Genomic DNA, 20,528 nt, shown 5'->3' on the forward strand with positions numbered 1-20,528 from the left:
ATTTGCCTATTTAGTGTCTTTATGCTTATAAGATAAACTTGTTTCTCTAACATTGTGCAAGTTTCATTTGAAATGTACAAACAACCCAGATGCATGTAAAAACACAAGGTTATAGTCTGATACCAACAGGGTCTAAGGTTTTATGGTAATTTCAGTAACGTATGACAACTCGTCAAATTTTGGCAAAAATAGCTGTAACAACATAATTTTCAATCAGTTTTCATAACTGTAGCCTACTTTGCCCTGTTCTGTAATTTTCTACCCGGATCTGTATACAAATTACACATTTAAGCAGTAACTATTAAATATGTTGGTTGTACCTCTGACTACTAAAAATCAGTAATATTTAGGATACCAATGTGCAGTTTTTGAGAAACAATACTGTACAACCAAAACATTAAAAATGTGATATTGTTTGTGTTGTATCAATATTTAACGCAAAATTGCAATGATTTTGTCATTTTCTATCCATTCTAGTCAAAGAAAACCATTCCCATGTGGCCAGATTTCATTTTTACCAATATGCCCTTGTATGTTACAGCACACTAAATAGCTGTTCTTCTCTATTCTAGATAAAATTGTCATATTTCCAATGGCTGCAGAACACATCTGGACCTATTTTAAGTGTCTGTAACTTACATTTTCTTGAAGAATATCCTCAGTCCTGAATAAAAATCAGAAGAAAACCGGGGATCATGTTTGATGCAAGAAAAATATTTTCAGTCAAACCATTTTAGAGCAATTTTCCTATTCAGTGTATGTATTCCTAAATGATCTTGTGGCGGCCATTTTGGAATCGGGAAGCCATCTTGAATTTGTTTAAGACTGAAGTTTGTGCGTTTTGAAATAAAATGTATGTATGTTCTATGATGCTGGTCATCTTTCACACTATTTGAAGTTTTTGAAATACTTAAACGGTTTTCCTGTATAATGAAAATTTAATGGCGGCCATCTTGGATTTTGGCGGCCATCTTGGTTTTTTTTAAATAATCTTGAACTTAAATTTTTTTGTGTTATAATTCTCTACTAACATGCAAAATTTCGCTTTCTTAATGAAAACAATGAAATTATTATGGGTCGATTCCAGAAATTCATAGTTTCAATTATATTTTTTAACGTTTTACTCCAAAAAATGCATTTTGCACCATGATACTTTTCTATACTTTTAGTATGTTGTTACATACGTCTTTTAGAATGCTTACACCAAAAATCAATTCTTTGCGAGTTTTTTCCCCTATTTTCATAAAAGGCCTTTACTATGTTGGCATAATTGTTTTTCAAACAGTTCTTAATTACTTTACATTTCACATACATTGTCATAATTATGTTTTGAGAATAATGATAATCTAATGTTTATATAGAAATGAGTTCCTTTAAAACTCAATGCAATCAAGCAGTACATGTTTTCAGGAATGTATCAAGTGTATCTGCGGTGGAATTCCTGAGACCACAGCTCTCCTGAAGGAGAAATGGGACTATATTTTCTACACAGGGAATTCTAGGGTGGGCAAGATAATATTGAAGGCTGCAGCAGAATATCTTACACCAGTTACACTAGAGATGGGTGGCAAAAGGTATGTATTGGTTCAGTATTTGCAGGTCAAAATTTTCCTTCATACAATGTATATGTATTGTTATGCATAATGATGAAAAACAGATGGCAGATCTCAGCTTGTTATTTTGCCACTTGTCATCGCCATTATCTCTGATTCTGTTGAAGTGTGTCAGTGTTTGGAATTTAGCATTTATAATGTGACACTGAAAGCACTTGAGGATTTTCTGAATTTCTGTAAATAAAGTTTGGGTTAAGTATTACTGTGCAACTTAGAAAATCTACATTGAAGATTTCCATCAGATTAGTATGTTATGAAACCATATAATTTGCATTGATATATAAATGTCGTGGTTTTGCCCAGTACAGCTACTTTGTTGGGGTATGAATTTGTGGATTACTGCATTTCAGTCTTTGCTTTGTTTAGATTTACTTTCAAGATTTGATGCGACCTCATAATCTACAAATATTAGTCCCCATAAATACTTATGATGTTACAATATTCCAAATTAAGCAGTGAACATTTAGATCAAGTTGGTGTTACAGAGCTACATTTATGGTGTCAATATACAAACAGTGGGGCATGAAAAGGCTTGGAACACCTTTACTGTGAAATGAAAGTTGCCAAGTTGGCTTACTAGGTAGAGCGCAAGACTGTGAGGTTATGAGTTTAATTCTTTAGCAAGGCTTAAAGGTCTTGGATGGATTCCATCAGGAATGAGGTGTAGAGAGTGATTGATATGAAGTGTAGAACTTGTTTCACAACTGACCTAAAATAAATTAGTATAAACTAATGGTCTTTGTGACAGTTTGACAGAAATCAATGTGTCTGAAGTCATTTGAGCCGCGCCATGAGAAAATCAACATAATGGCTTTGCGACCAGCATGGATCCAGTCCATCCGCGCAGTCTGGTCAGGATCCATGCTGTTCACTAACAGTTTCTTTAATTGCAATAGGCTTTGAAAGTGAACAGCATGGATCCTGACCAGACTGCATGGATGCGCAGGCTGGTTTGGATCCATGCTGGTTGCATAGCCACTATGTTGGTTTTCTCATGGCGCGGCTCAATTGTCATTCACCACAGATTCATGTGGAGAAGTTGTCAGTTACTTGGGGAGAAAAGTAAGTACTGGTATATTATCCAGGAAAACTGGTTAGACTATCTAACTACCGTTATGGAACTGAAATACAGGTGGAAATAAAAAAAGACAAGAGTTGAACCCAAATCAAACAAAAAGACAAAGCATGTACATGTATATCAGTGGTATAAAGCGAAAGAAGCTTACATTTGAGCCGTGCCATGAGAAAACCAACATAGTGGGTTTGCGACCAGCATGGATACAGACCAGCCTGCCCATCCGCGCAGTCTGGTCAGCATCCATGCTGTTTGCTGACAGTTTCTCCAATTCCAATAGGCTTTAAAAGTGAACAGCATGGATCCTGACCAAACTGCGCAGATGCGCAGGCTGGTCTGGATCCATGCTGGTCGCAAACCCACTATGTTGGTTTTCACATGGCACGGCTCATTTTATGAATGAAAACAGTCCTCTTGTGCAGTGGTTTCCCCTTATAGTAAAGTCAGAAGATGAAACCACTGCTGGGAGTTTTGTTGGCCTGTTTGCATACAATTATTCCGTAAAAGATCGAATGGTTTATTTTTCTATTAAACAAAATTAATTTCATATAAATTTAAAGTATTTTGATGAAAAAATATTAATAAATCACAAAAATTATGATACTAATTAAGGATCGAGTATTATCTTTAACCGAGATCAAACTGTGAACAACATAATTGACACAAGGTGACACGTTAATTGCCGGTAATTACTGGCTATTTGATCATAACAGAAAGACTATCACACCTTTTGTTATCGGTCTGAATTGAGAAGCTCATGCCATTTTGAAAGATACTATTCCGAAATATTGAATCAGCTGCTATCTAAATTAAAAAGATACAAGTTCATTCGGTTTTAGGGTAAATTTTTATAGTTATAATGTCCATTTTCAAGATCAATAATTTGTGGACCCCCAAAAATGATTAGGGACCCTTAAATTAGCAGCCATGGGAGTCCATGGACTCTCAAATAAAAACCCGAGTGATAACCCTGTCATTTCATCCCAGTGTATATTGATGAAGGCTGTGATCTTGATTTATCATTTCAGCCCAGTGTATATTGATGGAGGCTGTGATCTTGATTTTTCATTCAAGCCCAGTGTATATTGATGGAGGCTGTGATTTTGATTTATCATTTCAGCCCAGTGTATATTGATGGAGGCTGTGATCTTGATTTTTCATTCAAGCCCAGTGTATATTGATGGAGGCTGTGATCTTGATTTATCATTTCAGCCCAGTGTATATTGATGGAGGCTGTGATCTTGATTTATCATTTCAGCCCAGTGTATATTGATGGAGGCTGTGATCTTGATATATCATTTCAGCCCAGTGTATATTGATGAAGGCTGTGATCTTTATTTTTCATTCAAGCCCAGTGTATATTGATGGAGGCTGTGATTTTGATTTATCATTTCAGCCCGGTGTATATTGATGGAGACTGTGATCTTGATTTATCATTTCAGCCCGGTGTATATTGATGGAGGCTGTGATTTTGATTTATCATTTCAGCCCGGTGTATATTGATGGAGGCTGTGATTTTGATTTATCATTTCAGCCCGGTGTATATTGATGGAGGCTGTGATTTTGATTTATCATTTCAGCCCGGTGTATATTGATGGAGGCTGTGATTTTGATTTATCATTTCAGCCCAGTGTATATTGATGGAGGCTGTGATCTTGATTTTTCATTCAAGCCCAGTGTATATTGATGGAGGCTGTGATTTTGATTTATCATTTCAGCCCAGTGTATATTGATGGAGGCTGTGATCTTGATTTATCATTTCAGCCCAGTGTATATTGATGGAGGCTGTGATCTTGATATATCATTTCAGCCCAGTGTATATTGATGAAGGCTGTGATTTTGATTTATCATTTCAGCCCGGTGTATATTGATGGAGGCTGTGATTTTGATTTATCATTTCAGCCCGGTGTATCTTGATGAAGCCCAGTGTATATTGATGAAGGCTGTGATTTTGATTTATCATTTCAGCCCGGTGTATATTGATGGAGGCTGTGATTTTGATTTATCATTTCAGCCCGGTGTATCTTGATGAAGGCTGTGATCTTGATTTATCATTTCAGCCCGGTGTATATTGATGGAGGCTGTGATCTTGATTTTTCATTTCAGCCCGGTGTATATTGATGGAGGCTGTGATCTTGATTTATCATTTCAGCCCGGTGTATCTTGATGGAGGCTGTGATCTTGATTTATCATTTCAGCCCGGTGTATCTTGATGAAGGCTGTGATCTTGATTTATCATTTCAGCCCGGTGTATGTTGATGAAGACTGTGATCTTGATTTATCATTTCAGCCCGGTGTATATTGATGGAGGCTGTGATCTTGATTTATCATTTCAGCCCGGTGTATATTGATGGAGGCTGTGATCTTGATTTATCATTTCAGCCCGGTGTATATTGATGGAGGCTGTGATTTTGATTTATCATTTCAGCCCGGTGTATATTGATGGAGGCTGTGATTTTGATTTATCATTTCAGCCCGGTGTATCTTGATGAAGGCTGTGATCTTGATTTATCATTTCAGCCCGGTGTATGTTGATGAAGATATCATTTCAGCCCAGTGTATATTGATGGAGGCTGTGATCTTGATTTATCATTTCAGCCCAGTGTATATTGATGGAGGCTGTGATCTTGATTTATCATTTCAGCCCAGTGTATCTTGATGAAGACTGTGATCTTGATTTATCATTTCAGCCCAGTGTATCTTGATGAAGACTGTGATCTTGATTTATCATTTCAGCCCAGTGTATCTTGATGAAGACTGTGATCTTGATTTATCATTTCAGCCCAGTGTATGTTGATGAAGACTGTGATCTTGATTTATCATTTCAGCCCAGTGTATGTTGATGAAGACTGTGATCTTGATTTATCATTTCAGCCCAGTGTATATTGATGGAGGCTGTGATCTTGATTTATCATTTCAGCCCAGTGTATATTGATGAAGACTGTGATCTTGATTTATCATTTCAGCCCAGTGTATATTGATGGAGGCTGTGATCTTGATTTATCATTTCAGCCCAGTGTATATTGATGGAGGCTGTGATCTTGATTTATCATTTCAGCCCAGTGTATCTTGATGGAGGCTGTGATCTTGATTTATCATTTCAGCCCAGTGTATCTTGATGGAGGCTGTGATCTTGATTTATCATTTCAGCCCAGTGTATCTTGATGGAGGCTGTGATCTTGATTTATCATTTCAGCCCAGTGTATATTGATGAAGGCTGTGATCTTGATTTATCATTTCAGCCCAGTGTATATTGATGGAGGCTGTGATCTTGATTTATCATTTCAGCCCAGTGTATATTGATGAAGGCTGTGATCTTGATTTATCATTTCAGCCCAGTGTATATTGATGAAGGCTGTGATTTTGATTTATCATTTCAGCCCAGTGTATCTTGATGAGCTGTGATTTTGATTTATCATTTCAGCCCAGTGTATATTGATGGAGGCTGTGATTTTGATTTATCATTTCAGCCCAGTGTATCTTGATGAAGGCTGTGATCTTGATTTATCATTTCAGCCCAGTGTATGTTGATGATGACTGTGATCTTGATTTATCATTTCAGCCCAGTGTATGTTGATGAAGACTGTGATCTTGATTTATCATTTCAGCCCAGTGTATGTTGATGGAGGCTGTGATTTTGATTTATCATTTCAGCCCAGTGTATATTGATGGAGTCTGTGATTTTGATTTATCATTTCAGCCCAGTGTATATTGATGGAGGCTGTGATTTTGATTTATCATTTCAGCCCAGTGTATATTGATGAAGGCTGTGATCTTTATTTTTCATTCAAGCCCAGTGTATATTGATGGAGGCTGTGATTTTGATTTATCATTTCAGCCCAGTGTATATTGATGGAGGCTGTGATCTTGATTTATCATTTCAGCCCAGTGTATATTGATGAAGGCTGTGATTTTGATTTATCATTTCAGCCCAGTGTATGTTGATGAAGACTGTGATCTTGGCACTGTATCAAACAGAATTTTATGGGGAAAAAATTCAAATGCGGGACAGACCTGTATTGCTCCTGATTACGTCATGTGTTCTAAGGAAACTCAGGTAATATATCACGTTCTATGGGACTTGGGTAATACATCAGTTGGGTGATCCAACATGATTGTGTCTTGGGTGATACAGTATGACATTGTGTTCTAAGGAAAGTCAGGTAATACACCATGTTTTCAAAGGAAACTTAGTCTGATATATCATGTGTTCTAAAGAAACTCAATGAGTACATCATATGTTCCAAGACACAGGTAATACATGATGTGTTCTAGTGAAACATGATGTGTTTTAAGGAAATTTGGGTACCACATCATGTGTTCTAAGAAATAGTGGTAAATACATAATATTTTCTATGGAAGGGCAGTAAATACATCACAGCTTATGAGGGTACACGGTTAATATATCATCTGTTTAAATGAAACTTTGGTGATACATCTTGCATCGAAGGAAACTCGAGTAATACATCATGTGTTCTAAGAAAACAAGGGTATGAAATAAGATTCTAAGGTGAAACTGCTATGGTTTTCTGACAGAAAAAATTTCTCCTGGATATGTGAATTGTTCATTTTATAAAGTCATAAGCCAGGGACAATAGTTTTCTGCCTTTGATGGAAAATACTTGCTAATTTGTGACTGAAATTGAAATATTTTCAGATCTTGCATTAAATAGCATGTTTTTCCCAAAAAGCTTGGCTAAAACTGGTTTTAATTTATCAAAAATTTATGTTCAACCTGAATGTGGCAGTACAAATTAAGGCTTAATTAAAGTGGAATTATGTGCATTTTTCAAGTAAAAATAGGATGTATAACTTTTAACCTAATATACCAAACTCTTCCTGTTACCAGTACGAAATAATAAGTTTCCAAATATGACTTATCTTATTTTGACTGGGGCAAGTCTTTTTAGCTCACCTGTCACGAAGTGACATGGTGAGCTATTGTGACCGCTTCATGTCCGTTGTGTGTACTGCGTCGTCCGTCGTCAGTTGTGCGTAGTGCATCAACAGTTTCTAAAAAAATCTTCTTCTTGAAAACCACTGGGCAGAATTACACCAAACTTCACAGGAATGATACTTGGTTCCATGCAGAACTCTGGTTACCATGGCAACCAAAAGGGAAAACTTTAAAAATCTTCTTGTCCAAAACCACAGGGCCTAGGGCTTTGATATTTGGTGTGTAGCATCATCTAGTGGTCCTCTACCAAAATTATTCAAATTATCCCCCTAGGGTCAAATATGGCCCCGCCCCTGGTGTCCCAAGTTTTACATAGACTTATATAGGAAAAAAAGTTTAAAAATCTTCTTGTCTGAAACCACAACACTTAGACCTTTGATATTTGGTTTGTAGCATTGTCTTATGGTCCTCAACCAAAATTGTTCAAATTGTACCCCTTGGGTGAAAAGAGACAGTGCCATGGGGGTCCCAAGTTTTATATAGACTTGTATAGGAAAAAGGCTTTAAAAATCGTCTTGTCTGAAACCATACGACCTAGGCTTTTGATATTTGATATGATGCATTGTCTAGTAGTCCTCTATCAAAATTGTTCAAATTATGCCCCTGGGGTTAAAAGAGGCCCCGCCCTGGGGTCACTTAATTATTATGTGAGTTATATAGGAAAAATACTTTAAAAAAATCATCTGATCCTATTTCCAAGACTGTTTAATTATAATGACCTGATTACCCCAGGTAATATGATGTCACTTTACTGTGACCTTGACCTACTGACCTACTTTCTTGTTTTTTAAGATACAGCCTTGAAATTTTGATGACATACACAGTTTTGCACACAAATCGTAAAACTGAATTTCATTGACCATGAATGTGACCTACCGACTTTCATAATATTTTATCATCAGTTTGACATTTGAAACATGTAGCTCATATTACTCAGGTGAGCGATCCAGGGTCATTATGACCCTCTTGTTAAGAAAAGTCAAACTGCATGCAGGAGTTGCTTCCCTTCCACTTTGTCAGAATAATTTGTATATCTGATACATTGATAACGTAACACATAAGCACAGGTAGTGCTTGACTCTCTTTTCATGATGCCATTGGTATAAATATTGTTGAATTGCTGTAAATAATAGGATTTGGATCATTTATGGACAATTTGGGTTAATTACAGTGATAGCTGGATCCCAGCATCACACATTATGTCATATACAGTAGTTAAAGGGATCCAGATATTTAATAAAGCAAGTACTTGTTGTAAAATACAATATATAAATTTGGACCAATCAGAGCACGTTCTGTAAATAGCACCAATCAAAGCTCACGTCTGCTAAGGTATAAATAGGTAGATGGATTACAGAGCTCATTCTGTATCCAGCGATATCGGATAGAAGAAGACACATTGAGGATTCAACTAATAATTTATCCCAGTACCTTGATAAGGAAGTTATTGCAACTACCCTGTTACGGTGGATAAATTATTAAAAAGAAGACGTTTGAAGTTCATAGACTAAAGAAGAGTTGCAGAATTTCAACAAGATTTCGAGCTATAGGTCCATCGCATAGGAGTTTTACCTTAATGGTAGTTGAATGCTATAGGTGATGGCAAATATAGGCTCAGCATCGGAAAGCTGAGACAGAGACACAGAGTTTGGTAATCTACTGAGATAGTAGGAGAGTTCCAGCTTATCGACGGTTCAACGTTATTGGTGAAGTACAGCCAAGGCATCGGGAATATACCTATATGGTAGTTGAATGCTACAGATGATAGCATACAGGCACTGAGCATCCAGGAGTCAGGGCAATCATATAGAGTTGCAACTTCAATTAAGAGGACAGAGGCCGGACATTTATGCGATAGGACTCGTATGTTGTTGATTCAAAGACATTGTCTGACGGGAACTTCAACAAAAAGACCAGTCAAGTATTGAGTCTCCAGCCTATATAGGAGTTTGAGCTAATTATTATTAATTGAAGATTGTCAGTTTGAAACATTTAGTGATTTGCCTGATCCCTGAAATTATCTAGCTCATAATCAAAATCATTTACAAATCATTGGTACACGAATCATTTAGGCAAGGTAGCCATGGGAAAATTCTATATATATATGAGATATTTGGTCTCACTAGTTATACGTTTTAACAAAGGACATTCTATATCGTTTGTCAGCTAGTCTACGACATAGTCACCTCAGTGATTGGACCCATTTCATTGTTCAAGATACTAAAGGCGTAGGCACTTCCCCGGGTCATATAACTCGTATCCTGACACAATTAAGAAATCTCTACCTATAGGTGAGGGAGATCACTGCATAGAAATTGAAGACACAAACTATTATTTTATTAGTCTGATTTCTTTATTTTTAAAGCATCAGCTTCAAATACTTATGCGGCATTATCGTTAATTTAACACATTTAAATGCACAGCAACCCAAAATGGCTTTTATAAAACATTCACCAAAAACACACTATGTGCAGTAGGATGTGCATAATGCCACTTAATGCTGCATCTAATTAAAAGCCAGCTTCTTACTTTAAAATTCTTTAAAATAAAATCTATTATATTTCAGGATGCACTTGTAGAGAAGATGAAAATTACTCTAGAAAAGTTTTACCCTGAGGGACCTGCCAAGTCGTCTTGTTATGGGAGGCTTGTCAGTGACAGGCATTACCAGTATGTTGTATGTTGTAACTTATTCATATTGTCAGTGATAGGCATTACCAGTATGTTGATATTGTCAGTGATAGGCATTACCAGTATGTTGTATATTGTTGATATTTTCAGTGATAGGCATTACCAGTATGTTGTATATTGTTGATATTGTCAGTGATAGGCATTACCAGTATGCTGTATATTGTTAATGTTGTCAGTGATAGGCATTACCAGTATGTTGATATTGTCAGTGATAGGCATTACCAGTTGTGTCCCCTCCATGACTCTGCCATCCCTCATAGTACTTCAATAGTAACTTGTCACAAATGTTTTAAGATGACATGTCATGCAGTACCAAGATCTGTCTCAACTAAAGGACACACTCTTGTTTCAATTTTCTTGTTTGGTAATTGACTTTGCCATGCACAGATGGATATTCAAATAACTTGGCACAGATATCAACCATAAGGTCAAAAGTTAACAATATCTGTTTTGAATCATCTCCATAATTTTTCCATCCCAACAAGGGACATTGAAATTACTAGGCACAAATAGACACAGTCCTAACTTCAAGGTAAAGTAAGTCAAAGGTTTTAGGTCATTTTTATTTTCCCATTTTTAGCTCACCTGTCATGAAGTGACAAGGTGAGCTATTGTGACCGCTTGATGTCCGTCGTCCGACTTGCGTAGTGCATCGTGCGTAGTCCGTCGTCCATCAACAATTTCTAAAAAAATCTTCTTCTTGAAAACCACTGGGCAGAATTACACCAAACTTCACAGGAATGATCTTTGGGTGCCCCCCTTTCAAAATTGTTCAAAGAATTGAATTCCATGCAGAACTCTGGTTGCCATGGCAACCAAAAGGTGGTTGCCATGGCAACCAAAAGGAAAAACTTTAAAAATCTTCTTCTCAAAAACCAGAAGCCCTAGAGCTTAGATATTTGGTGTGAAGCATTGCCTAGTGGACCTCTACCAAGTTTTTTTCAAATCATGACTCCGGGGTCAAAATTGGCCCCGCCCCATGGGTCACTTGATTTTACATAGGAAAATCTTCAAAAAATTTCTAAAAATAAACCAGAAGGCCTAGAGCTTAGATATTTGACATGTAGCATTGCCTAGTGGACCTCTACAAAATTTGTTCAGATCATGTCCCCCCCGGGTCAAAATTGACCCCGCCCCTTTGGTCACTTTATTCTACATAGGAAAATCTTCAAAAATTTTCTAAAAATAAACAGGAAGGCCTAGAACTTAGATATTTCACATGTAGCATTGCCTAGTGGACCTCTACAAAATTTGTTCAAATCATGACCCCTGGGGTCAACAGGACCTGGCCCCAGGTGTCACTTGATTTTACATAGGAAAATCTTCAAAAATTTTCTAGAAATAAACCAGAAGGCCTAGATCTTAGATATTTGATGTGTAGCATTGCCTAGCAGACTTCTACAAAATTTGTTCAAATCATGACCTCTGGGGTCAAATTGACCCCGCCCATGGGGTTACTTGATTGTACATAGAAAAATCTTCAAAAATTTTCTAAAAATAAACCAGAAGGCCTAGATCTTAGATAATTGATGTGTAGCATTGCCTAGTGGACCTCTACAAAATTTGTTCAAATCATGACCCCTGGGATCAAAATTGACCCTGCCCCAGGGGTCACTTGATTTTACATAGGAAAATCTTCAAAATTTTTCTAAAAATAAACCAGAAGACCTAGAGCTTAGATATTTCACATGTAGCATTGCCTAGTGGACCTCTACAAATTTGTTTAAATCATGACACCTGGGGTCAAAATTGACCCCGCCGCAGGGGTCACTTGTTTTTATTTTTCTTTCTTGTTAAATTTCTTCAATTTCTTGTCCTTAAGTGCAATGATAACAGGTGAGCGATATAGGGTCATTATGGCCCTCTTGTTAACTTTCTCATCCATGAAGAGATATTTATATAAATTGGCATAAACATTCAACACAGCAAGCTGGACGCAATTATAATGAAAAAATTGGTTTGCTTTAATTTAATCAGAATTACTTCCCCGTGATTTTATTGATAGATGTTTAAACATTTAACAACTATAGATTTTTCAGACATACAAATTTAAATACGAACATTGTACGTTATAACAGATATATATGCAGTAAAAGGACCCAAAGGGATGAGTAATATATTCAAGTTATTCTTGGTTTTAAATGAAACTTTGAATAGTTTACCTTGAAAAAAATTGTTTACCAGTTTACAATGAAAGAAATGATGGCACGTAGTAATAACATTTGTATTTGTAAATGGTGCATAATTATGTAGAAACCACCTCGACTTTTAGACCTTACTTTGTTTTATCAGATTTGTTTTTGTATTATCTTCTTCCACTTTTAATATATACTCAATCTCGCAATTCTTGTCTCCGTGTTAAGATATAATCATCTTCTTGATCCAGCTAGATGTTGTAATAAGTACTTTGTACTTGCTTGATTTCTTTAATTGGATGCAAACAATTATTTATCAATTATTGATCACAAGATCATTTTCTTAACATTTTATATATAAACAATCACATCATCAACTCAGATATATGTATTCAAATTTACACGGCTTACAAAATTAGAAGTAAAATGTCAGACAGCATAAAAGTAAAATTGTAACTAAATTTAGCCAAGAAACTTCTGCAGAACACCGATAGATACATATTTTACTGTCCTGTTTATAGGAGAGTGAAGAAGATGATAGAGGGAGGAGGGCAAGTGGCTGTAGGTGGAGACACAAATGATTCAGAGAGATACATTGCTCCTACAGTACTTGCTGATGTTACGTTTAGTGATCCTGTCATGCAAGATGAGGTATGCATTTAAGTACTTCAGAATTTTTGTGGAGTGGTCTTTAATTTGAGGTAATGACTAGAGATCAGGTGAGCTGCACCATGAGAAAACCAACATAGTGCATTTGCGACCAACATGGATCCAGACCAGCCTGTGCATCTGCACAGTCTGGTCAGGATCCATGCTGTTCACTTTCAATGACTATTGCAATTAGAGAAACCGTAAGCGAACAGCATGGATCCTGACCAGACTGCCCTTTCAAAATTGAAAAGCATTTGTAAGGGGTACCGGAGGTAAACTGTTTTAATTACAAAGCTTTATATTTAACCATTGATGAATACACTGTATGCATTCCTCTGTGGAATATTGGTCAAGAAGGCAGGAAAATATTTATTGCCATGGCGGCGCGGTTCGATTCCCAACTCGGGCATGAGTTTTAGCTCACCTGTCACAAAGTGACAAGGTGAACTATTGTGACCGCTTGATGTCCGTCGTCAGTCATGCGTCGTCCGTCAACAATTTCTAAAGAAATCTTCTCCTTGAAAACCACTGGGCAGAATTACACCAAACTTAACAGAAATGATCCTTGGGTGGCCCCCTTTCAAAATTGTTCAAAGAATTAAATTCCGTGCAGCACTCTGGTTACCATGGCAACCGAAAGGAAAAACTCAAAAAAATTTCTTGTCCAAAACCACAGGGCCTAGGGCTTTGATATCTGGTGCATAGCATCATCTAGTGGTCCTCTACCAAAATTATTCAAATTATCCCCCTAGGGTCAAATATGGCCCTGGCCCGGGGGTCACATGGTTTATATAGACTTATATTGGGAAAACTTTGAAAATCTTCTTGTACAAAACCACAGGGCGTAGGGCTTTGATATTTGGTATGTAGCATCATCTGGTGGTCCTCTACCAAGATTGTTCAAATTATCCCCCTAGGTTTAAATATGGCCCCGCCCCCGGGGGTCACATGGTTTATTTAGACTGAAATGGGGAAAACTTTAAAAATCTTCTTGTACAAAACCTTTTGGCCTAGGGGTTTGATATCTGGTGCATAGCATCATCTAGTGGTCTTCTACCAAAATTGTTCAAATTATCCCCCTAGGGTCAAATATGGCCCTGCCCCGGGGGTCACATGGTTTATATAGACTTATATAGGGAAAACTTTGAAAATCTTCTTGTACAAAACCACAGGGCATAGGGCTTTGATATTTGGTATGTAGCATCATCTAGTGGTCCTCTACCAAGATTGTTCAAATTATCCCCCTAGGGTCAAATATGGCGCCGCCCCCGGGGTCCCAAGTTTTACATAGACTTGCATAGGAAAAAAGTTTAAAAATTTTCTTGTCTGAAACCACAACACTTAGACCTTTGATATTTGGTTTGTAGCATTGTCTTATGGTCCTCAACCAAAATTGTTCAAATTGTGCCCCTTGGGTGAAAAGAGGCCTTGCCCTGGGGGTCCCAAGTTTTAAATAGACTTGTATAGGAAAAAGCTTTAAAAATCTTCTTGTCTGAAACCATACTACATAGGCTTTTGATATTTGGTATGATGCATTGTCTAGTAGTCCTCTACCAAAATTGTTCAAATTATGCCCCTGGGGTTAAGAGGCCCCGTCCTGGGGCCACTTAGTTATTATGTGAGTTATATAGGAAAAATACTTAAATATCATCTGATCCTATTTCCAAGACTGTTTAATTATAATTACCCGATGACTCCAAGTAATATGATGTCACTTGACTGTGACCTTGACCTACTGACCTACTTTCTTGTTTTTTAAAATACAGCCTTGAAATTTTGATGACATACACAGTTTTGCACACATATCGTAAAACTGAATTTCATTGACCATGAATGTGACCTACTGACTTTCTTAATATTTTATCATCAGTTTGACATTTGAAACATGTAGCTCATATTACTCAGGTGAGCGATCCAGGGTCATCATGACCCTCTTGTTTCTTGATTTCATACTTTTTTTAAAGATAGTTAAGAAACAAAATCAGTTTAGAAACAAAATCTCATTTTCTTGTGTTCATCATATAATGAAATTTTAAATCTAAAGAAAAGCTATTTTAGCCAAAGTCCAGTCCCTTTTAGCCAAATGCTTGTTGAAAAGAGTCATCTGATTGGTTCAAATAAAAATAGATTGATGGAAATAGAAATAGCGTTATTGTAAATCCGATTATACAGAAAGATCTGTTATCAGATCTAACTTTTCGGAAGATTGATAAGTTCAGTCAGATTGTGTTACCGATTGTACTGGTATTTGTTTGGTTTAGTTCACAGGTATTTGTACAAGTGTTACTGATTGGCCAAGTATTTGTTTAGTTCACAAGTGTTTTGTCCAGTTTTACTGATTGTACCAATAATATATTTCTTTGGTATGCAGATATTTGGTCAGTGTTACCAGTTGTATCAGTATTTGGACATATATTAGCCATTGAACCAGTATTTGTTTTCATTTTCAAAGGTATTTTGGTAAGTGTAAACCATTGTACAGATATTGACCAGTGTTAGCTATTGTATCAGTATTTGTTTGGCTTGCAGGTGTTTGGGCCAGTGTTAGCTGTTGTACCAGTATTTGTTAGGTTTACAGGTGATTGGGTCAGTGTTAGCTGTTGTACCAGTATTTGTTAGATTTACAGGTGTTTGGGCCCGTGTTTGCTGTTGTATCGGTATTTGTTAGGTTTACAGGTGTTTGGGCCAGTGTTTGCTGTTGTACCAGTATTTGTTAGGTTTACAGATGTTTGGGCCCGTGTTTGCTGTTGTATCGGTATTTGTTAGGTTTACAGGTGTTTGGGCCAGTGTTTGCTGTTGTACCAGTATTTGTTAGGTTTACAGATGTTTGGGCCCGTGTTTGCTGTTGTATCGGTATTTGTTAGGTTTACAGGTGTTTGGGCCAGTGTTTGCTGTTGTACCAGTATTTGTTAGGTTTACAGATGTTTGGGCCCGTGTTTGCTGTTGTATCGGTATTTGTTAGGTTTACAGGTGTTTGGGCCAGTGTTTGCTGTTGTACCAGTATTTGTTAGGTTTACAGATGTTTGGGCCCGTGTTTGCTGTTGTATCAGTATTTGTTAGGTTTACAGGTGTTTGGGCCCGTGTTTGCTGTTGTATCGGTATTTGTTAGGTTTACAGATGTTTGGGCCCGTGTTTGCTGTTGTATCGGTATTTGTTAGGTTTACAGATGTTTGGGCCCGTGTTTGCTGTTGTACCAGTATTTGTTAGGTTTACAGATGTTTGGGCCAGTGTTTGCTGTTGTACCAGTATTTGTTTGGTTCACAGATGTTTGGGCCAGTGTTTGCTGTTGTATCGGTATTTGTTAGGTTTACAGGTGTTTGGGCCAGTGTTTGCTGTTGTACCAGTATTTGTTAGGTTTACAGGTGTTTGGGCCCGTGATTGCTGTTGTACCAGTATTTGTTAGGTTTACAGATGTTTGGGCCCGTGTTTGCTGTTGTACCAGTATTTGTTTGGTTCACAGGTGTTTGGGCCAGTGTTTGCTGTTGTACCAGTATTTGTTAGGTTAACAGGTGTTTGGGCCAGTGTTTGCTGTTGTACCAGTATTTGTTTGGTTCACAGATGTTTGGGCCAGTGTTTGCTGTTGTATCGGTATTTGTTAGGTTTACAGGTGCTTGGGCCAGTGATTGCTGTTGTACCAGTATTTGTTTGGTTCACAGATGTTTGGGCCAGTGTTTGCTGTTGTATCGGTATTTGTTAGGTTTCAGGTGTTTGGGCCAGTGTTTGCTGTTGTACCAGTATTTGTTAGGTTTACAGGTGTTTGGGCCCGTGATTGCTGTTGTACCAGTATTTGTTAGATTTACAGATGTTTGGGCCAGTGATTGCTGTTGTATCGGTATTTGTTAGGTTTACAGGTGTTAGGGCCCGTGTTTGCTGTTGTACCAGTATTTGTTTGGTTCACAGATGTTTGGGCCAGTGTTTGCTGTTGTATCGGTATTTGTTAGGTTTACAGATGTTTGGGCCCGTGTTTGCTGTTGTATCGGTATTTGTTAGGTTTACAGATGTTTGGGCCCGTGTTTGCTGTTGTACCAGTATTTGTTTGGTTCACAGATATTTGGGCCCGTGTTTGCTGTTGTACCAGTATTTGTTAGGTTCACAGATGTTTGGGCCCGTGTTTGCTGTTGTACCAGTATTTGTTTGGTTCACAGATGTTTGGGTCGGTGTTTGCTGTTGTACCAGTATTTGTTTGGTTCACAGATGTTTGGGCCAGTGTTTGCTGTTGTATCGGTATTTGTTAGGTTTACAGGTGTTTGGGCCCGTGTTAGCTGTTGTACCAGTATTTGTTTGGTTCACAGATATTTGGGCCAGTGTTTGCTGTTGTATCGGTATTTGTTAGGTTTACAGGTGTTTGGGCCAGTGTTTGCTGTTGTACCAGTATTTGTTTGGTTCACAGATGTTTGGGCCAGTGTTTGCTGTTGTACCAGTATTTGTTTGGTTCACAGATGTTTGGGCCAGTGTTTGCTGTTGTATCGGTATTTGTTAGGTTTACAGATGTTTGGGCCAGTGTTTGCTGTTGTACCAGTATTTGTTAGGTTTACAGGTGTTTGGGCCAGTGATTGCTGTTGTACCAGTATTTGTTTGGTTCACAGATGTTTGGGCCCGTGTTTGCTGTTGTACCAGTATTTGTTAGGTTTACAGGTGTTTGGGCCAGTGTTTGCTGTTGTACCAGTATTTGTTTGGTTCACAGATGTTTGGGCCAGTGTTTGCTGTTGTACTAGTATTTGTTAGGTTTACAGGTGTTTGGGCCAGTGTTTGCTGTTGTACCAGTATTTGTCAGGTTTACAGGTGTTTGGGCCAGTGATTGCTGTTGTACCAGTATTTGTTTGGTTCACAGGTGTTTGGGCCAGTGTTTGCTGTTGTATCGGTATTTGTTAGGTTTACAGGTGTTTGGGCCAGTGATTGCTGTTGTACCAGTATTTGTTAGGTTTACAGATGTTTGGGCCCGTGTTTGCTGTTGTACCAGTATTTGTTAGGTTTACAGGTGTTTGGGCCAGTGTTTGCTGTTGTACCAGTATTTGTTTGGTTCACAGATGTTTGGGCCAGTGTTTGCTGTTGTTCCAGTATTTGTTAGGTTTACAGGTGTTTTGGCCAGTGTTTGCTGTTGTTCCAGTATTTGTTAGGTTTACAGGTGTTTTGGCCAGTGTTTGCTGTTGTACCAGTATTTGTTAGGTTTACAGGTGTTTGGGCCCGTGATTGCTGTTGTACCAGTATTTGTTAGGTTTACAGATGTTTGGGCCCGTGTTTGCTGTTGTACCAGTATTTGTTAGGTTTACAGGTGTTTGGGCCCGTGATTGCTGTTGTACCAGTATTTGTTAGGTTAACAGGTGTTTGGGCCAGTGATTGCTGTTGTACCAGTATTTGTCAGGTTTACAGGTGTTTGGGCCAGTGTTTGCTGTTGTATCGGTATTTGTTAGGTTTACAGTTGTTTGGGCCCATGATTGCTGTTGTACCAGTATTTGTTAGGTTTACAGATGTTTGGGCCCGTGTTTGCTGTTGTATCGGTATTTGTTAGGTTTACAGATGTTAGGGCCCGTGATTGCTGTTGTACAAGTATTTGTTAGGTTTACAGATGTTTGGGCCCGTGTTTGCTGTTGTACCAGTATTTGTTTGGTTCACAGGTGTTTGGGCCAGTGTTTGCTGTTGTACCATTATTTGTTAGGTTAACAGGTGTTTGGGCCAGTGTTTGCTGTTGTACCAGTATTTGTTTGGTTCACAGATATTTGGGCCAGTGTTTGCTGTTGTATCGGTATTTGTTAGGTTTACAGGTGTTTTGGCCAGTGTTTGCTGTTGTACCAGTATTTGTTAGGTTTACAGGTGTTTGGGCCAGTGATTGCTGTTGTACCAGTATTTGTTAGGTTTACAGATGTTTGGGCCCGTGTTTGCTGTTGTACCAGTATTTGTTTGGTTCACAGGTGTTTGGGCCCGTGTTTGCTGTTGTACCAGTATTTGTTAGGTTAACAGGTGTTTGGGCCAGTGTTTGCTGTTGTACCAGTATTTGTCAGGTTAACAGGTTTTTGGGCCAGTGTTAGCTGTTGTACCAGTATTTGTCAGGTTTACAGGTGTTTGGGCCAGTGTTTGCTGTTGTGCCTGTATTTGTTTGGTTCACAGGTGTTTGGGCCAGTGTTTGCTGTTGCGCCAGTATTTGTTAGGTTTACAGGTGTTTGGGCCAGTGTTTGCTGTTGTACCAGTATTTGTTTGGTTCACAGGTGTTTGGGCCAGTGTTTGCTGTTGTACCAGTATTTGTTTGGTTCACAGGTGTTTGGGCCAGTGTTTGCTGTTGTTCCAGTATTTGTTAGGTTTACAGGTGTTTTGGCCAGTGTTTGCTGTTGTTCCAGTATTTGTTAGGTTTACAGGTGTTTTGGCCAGTGTTTGCTGTTGTACCAGTATTTGTTAGGTTAACATGTGTTTGGGCCAGTGTTTGCTGTTGTACCAGTATTTGTTAGGTTCACGGGTGTTTGGGTCAGTGTTTGCTGTTGTACCAGTATTTGTTAGGTTTACGGGTGTTTGGGCCAGTGTTTGCTGTTGTACCAGTATTTGTTAAGTTTACAGGTATTTGGGCCAGTGTTTGCTGTTGTACCGGTATTTGTTAGGTTTACGGGTGTTTGGGCCAGTGTTAGCTGTTGTACCGGTATTTGTTAGGTTCACAGGTGTTTGGGCCAGTGTTTGCTGTTGTACCAGTATTTGTTTGGTTCACAGGTGTTTGGGCCAGTGTTTGCTGTTGTTCCAGTATTTGTTAGGTTTACAGGTGTTTTGGCCAGTGTTTGCTGTTGTTCCAGTATTTGTTAGGTTTACAGGTGTTTTGGCCAGTGTTTGCTGTTGTACCAGTATTTGTTAGGTTAACATGTGTTTGGGCCAGTGTTTGCTGTTGTACCAGTATTTGTTAGGTTCACGGGTGTTTGGGTCAGTGTTTGCTGTTGTACCAGTATTTGTTAGGTTTACGGGTGTTTGGGCCAGTGTTTGCTGTTGTACCAGTATTTGTTAGGTTTACAGGTATTTGGGCCAGTGTTTGCTGTTGTACTAGTATTTGTTTGATTCACAGGTGTTTGGGCCAGTGTTTGCTGTTGTGCTAGTATTTGGTAGGTTTACAGGTGTTTGGGCCAGTGTTTGCTGTTGTACCAGTATTTATAGGTTTACAGGTGTTTGGGCCAGTGTTTGCTGTTGTACCAGTATTTGTTAAGTTTACAGGTATTTGGGCCAGTGTTTGCTTTTGTACCGGTATTTGTTAGGTTTACGGGTGTTTGGGCCAGTGTTAGCTGTTGTACCGGTATTTGTTAGGTTTACAGGTATTTGGGCCAGTGTTTGCTGTTGTACTAGTATTTGTTTGATTCACAGGTGTTTGGGCCAGTGTTTGCTGTTGTGCTAGTATTTGGTAGGTTTACAGGTGTTTGGGCCAGTGTTTGCTGTTGTAC

At 38.2% G+C, this 20,528-nt stretch overlaps 1 protein-coding gene across 2 annotated transcripts in view; it reads left to right on the forward strand.

Annotated features, from left to right (window-relative positions):
• LOC123531684 (aldehyde dehydrogenase, dimeric NADP-preferring-like) overlaps nucleotides 1-20,528 on the forward strand; it is a 54,764-nt gene that overhangs the window by 17,540 nt on the left and 16,696 nt on the right. For both annotated transcript variants that reach the window (XM_053518726.1, XM_053518725.1), the window contains 4 exons: nucleotides 1,411-1,574; nucleotides 6,619-6,745; nucleotides 10,212-10,315; nucleotides 12,993-13,122. In XM_053518726.1, coding sequence (XP_053374701.1) covers nucleotides 1,411-1,574; nucleotides 6,619-6,745; nucleotides 10,212-10,315; nucleotides 12,993-13,122 — 525 coding nt within the window. The remainder of the gene's footprint in view (nucleotides 1-1,410; nucleotides 1,575-6,618; nucleotides 6,746-10,211; nucleotides 10,316-12,992; nucleotides 13,123-20,528) is intronic.

This window comes from Mercenaria mercenaria, chromosome 11 (genome assembly GCF_021730395.1).
Source record: "Mercenaria mercenaria strain notata chromosome 11, MADL_Memer_1, whole genome shotgun sequence".
NCBI lineage: Eukaryota > Metazoa > Mollusca > Bivalvia > Venerida > Veneridae > Mercenaria > Mercenaria mercenaria.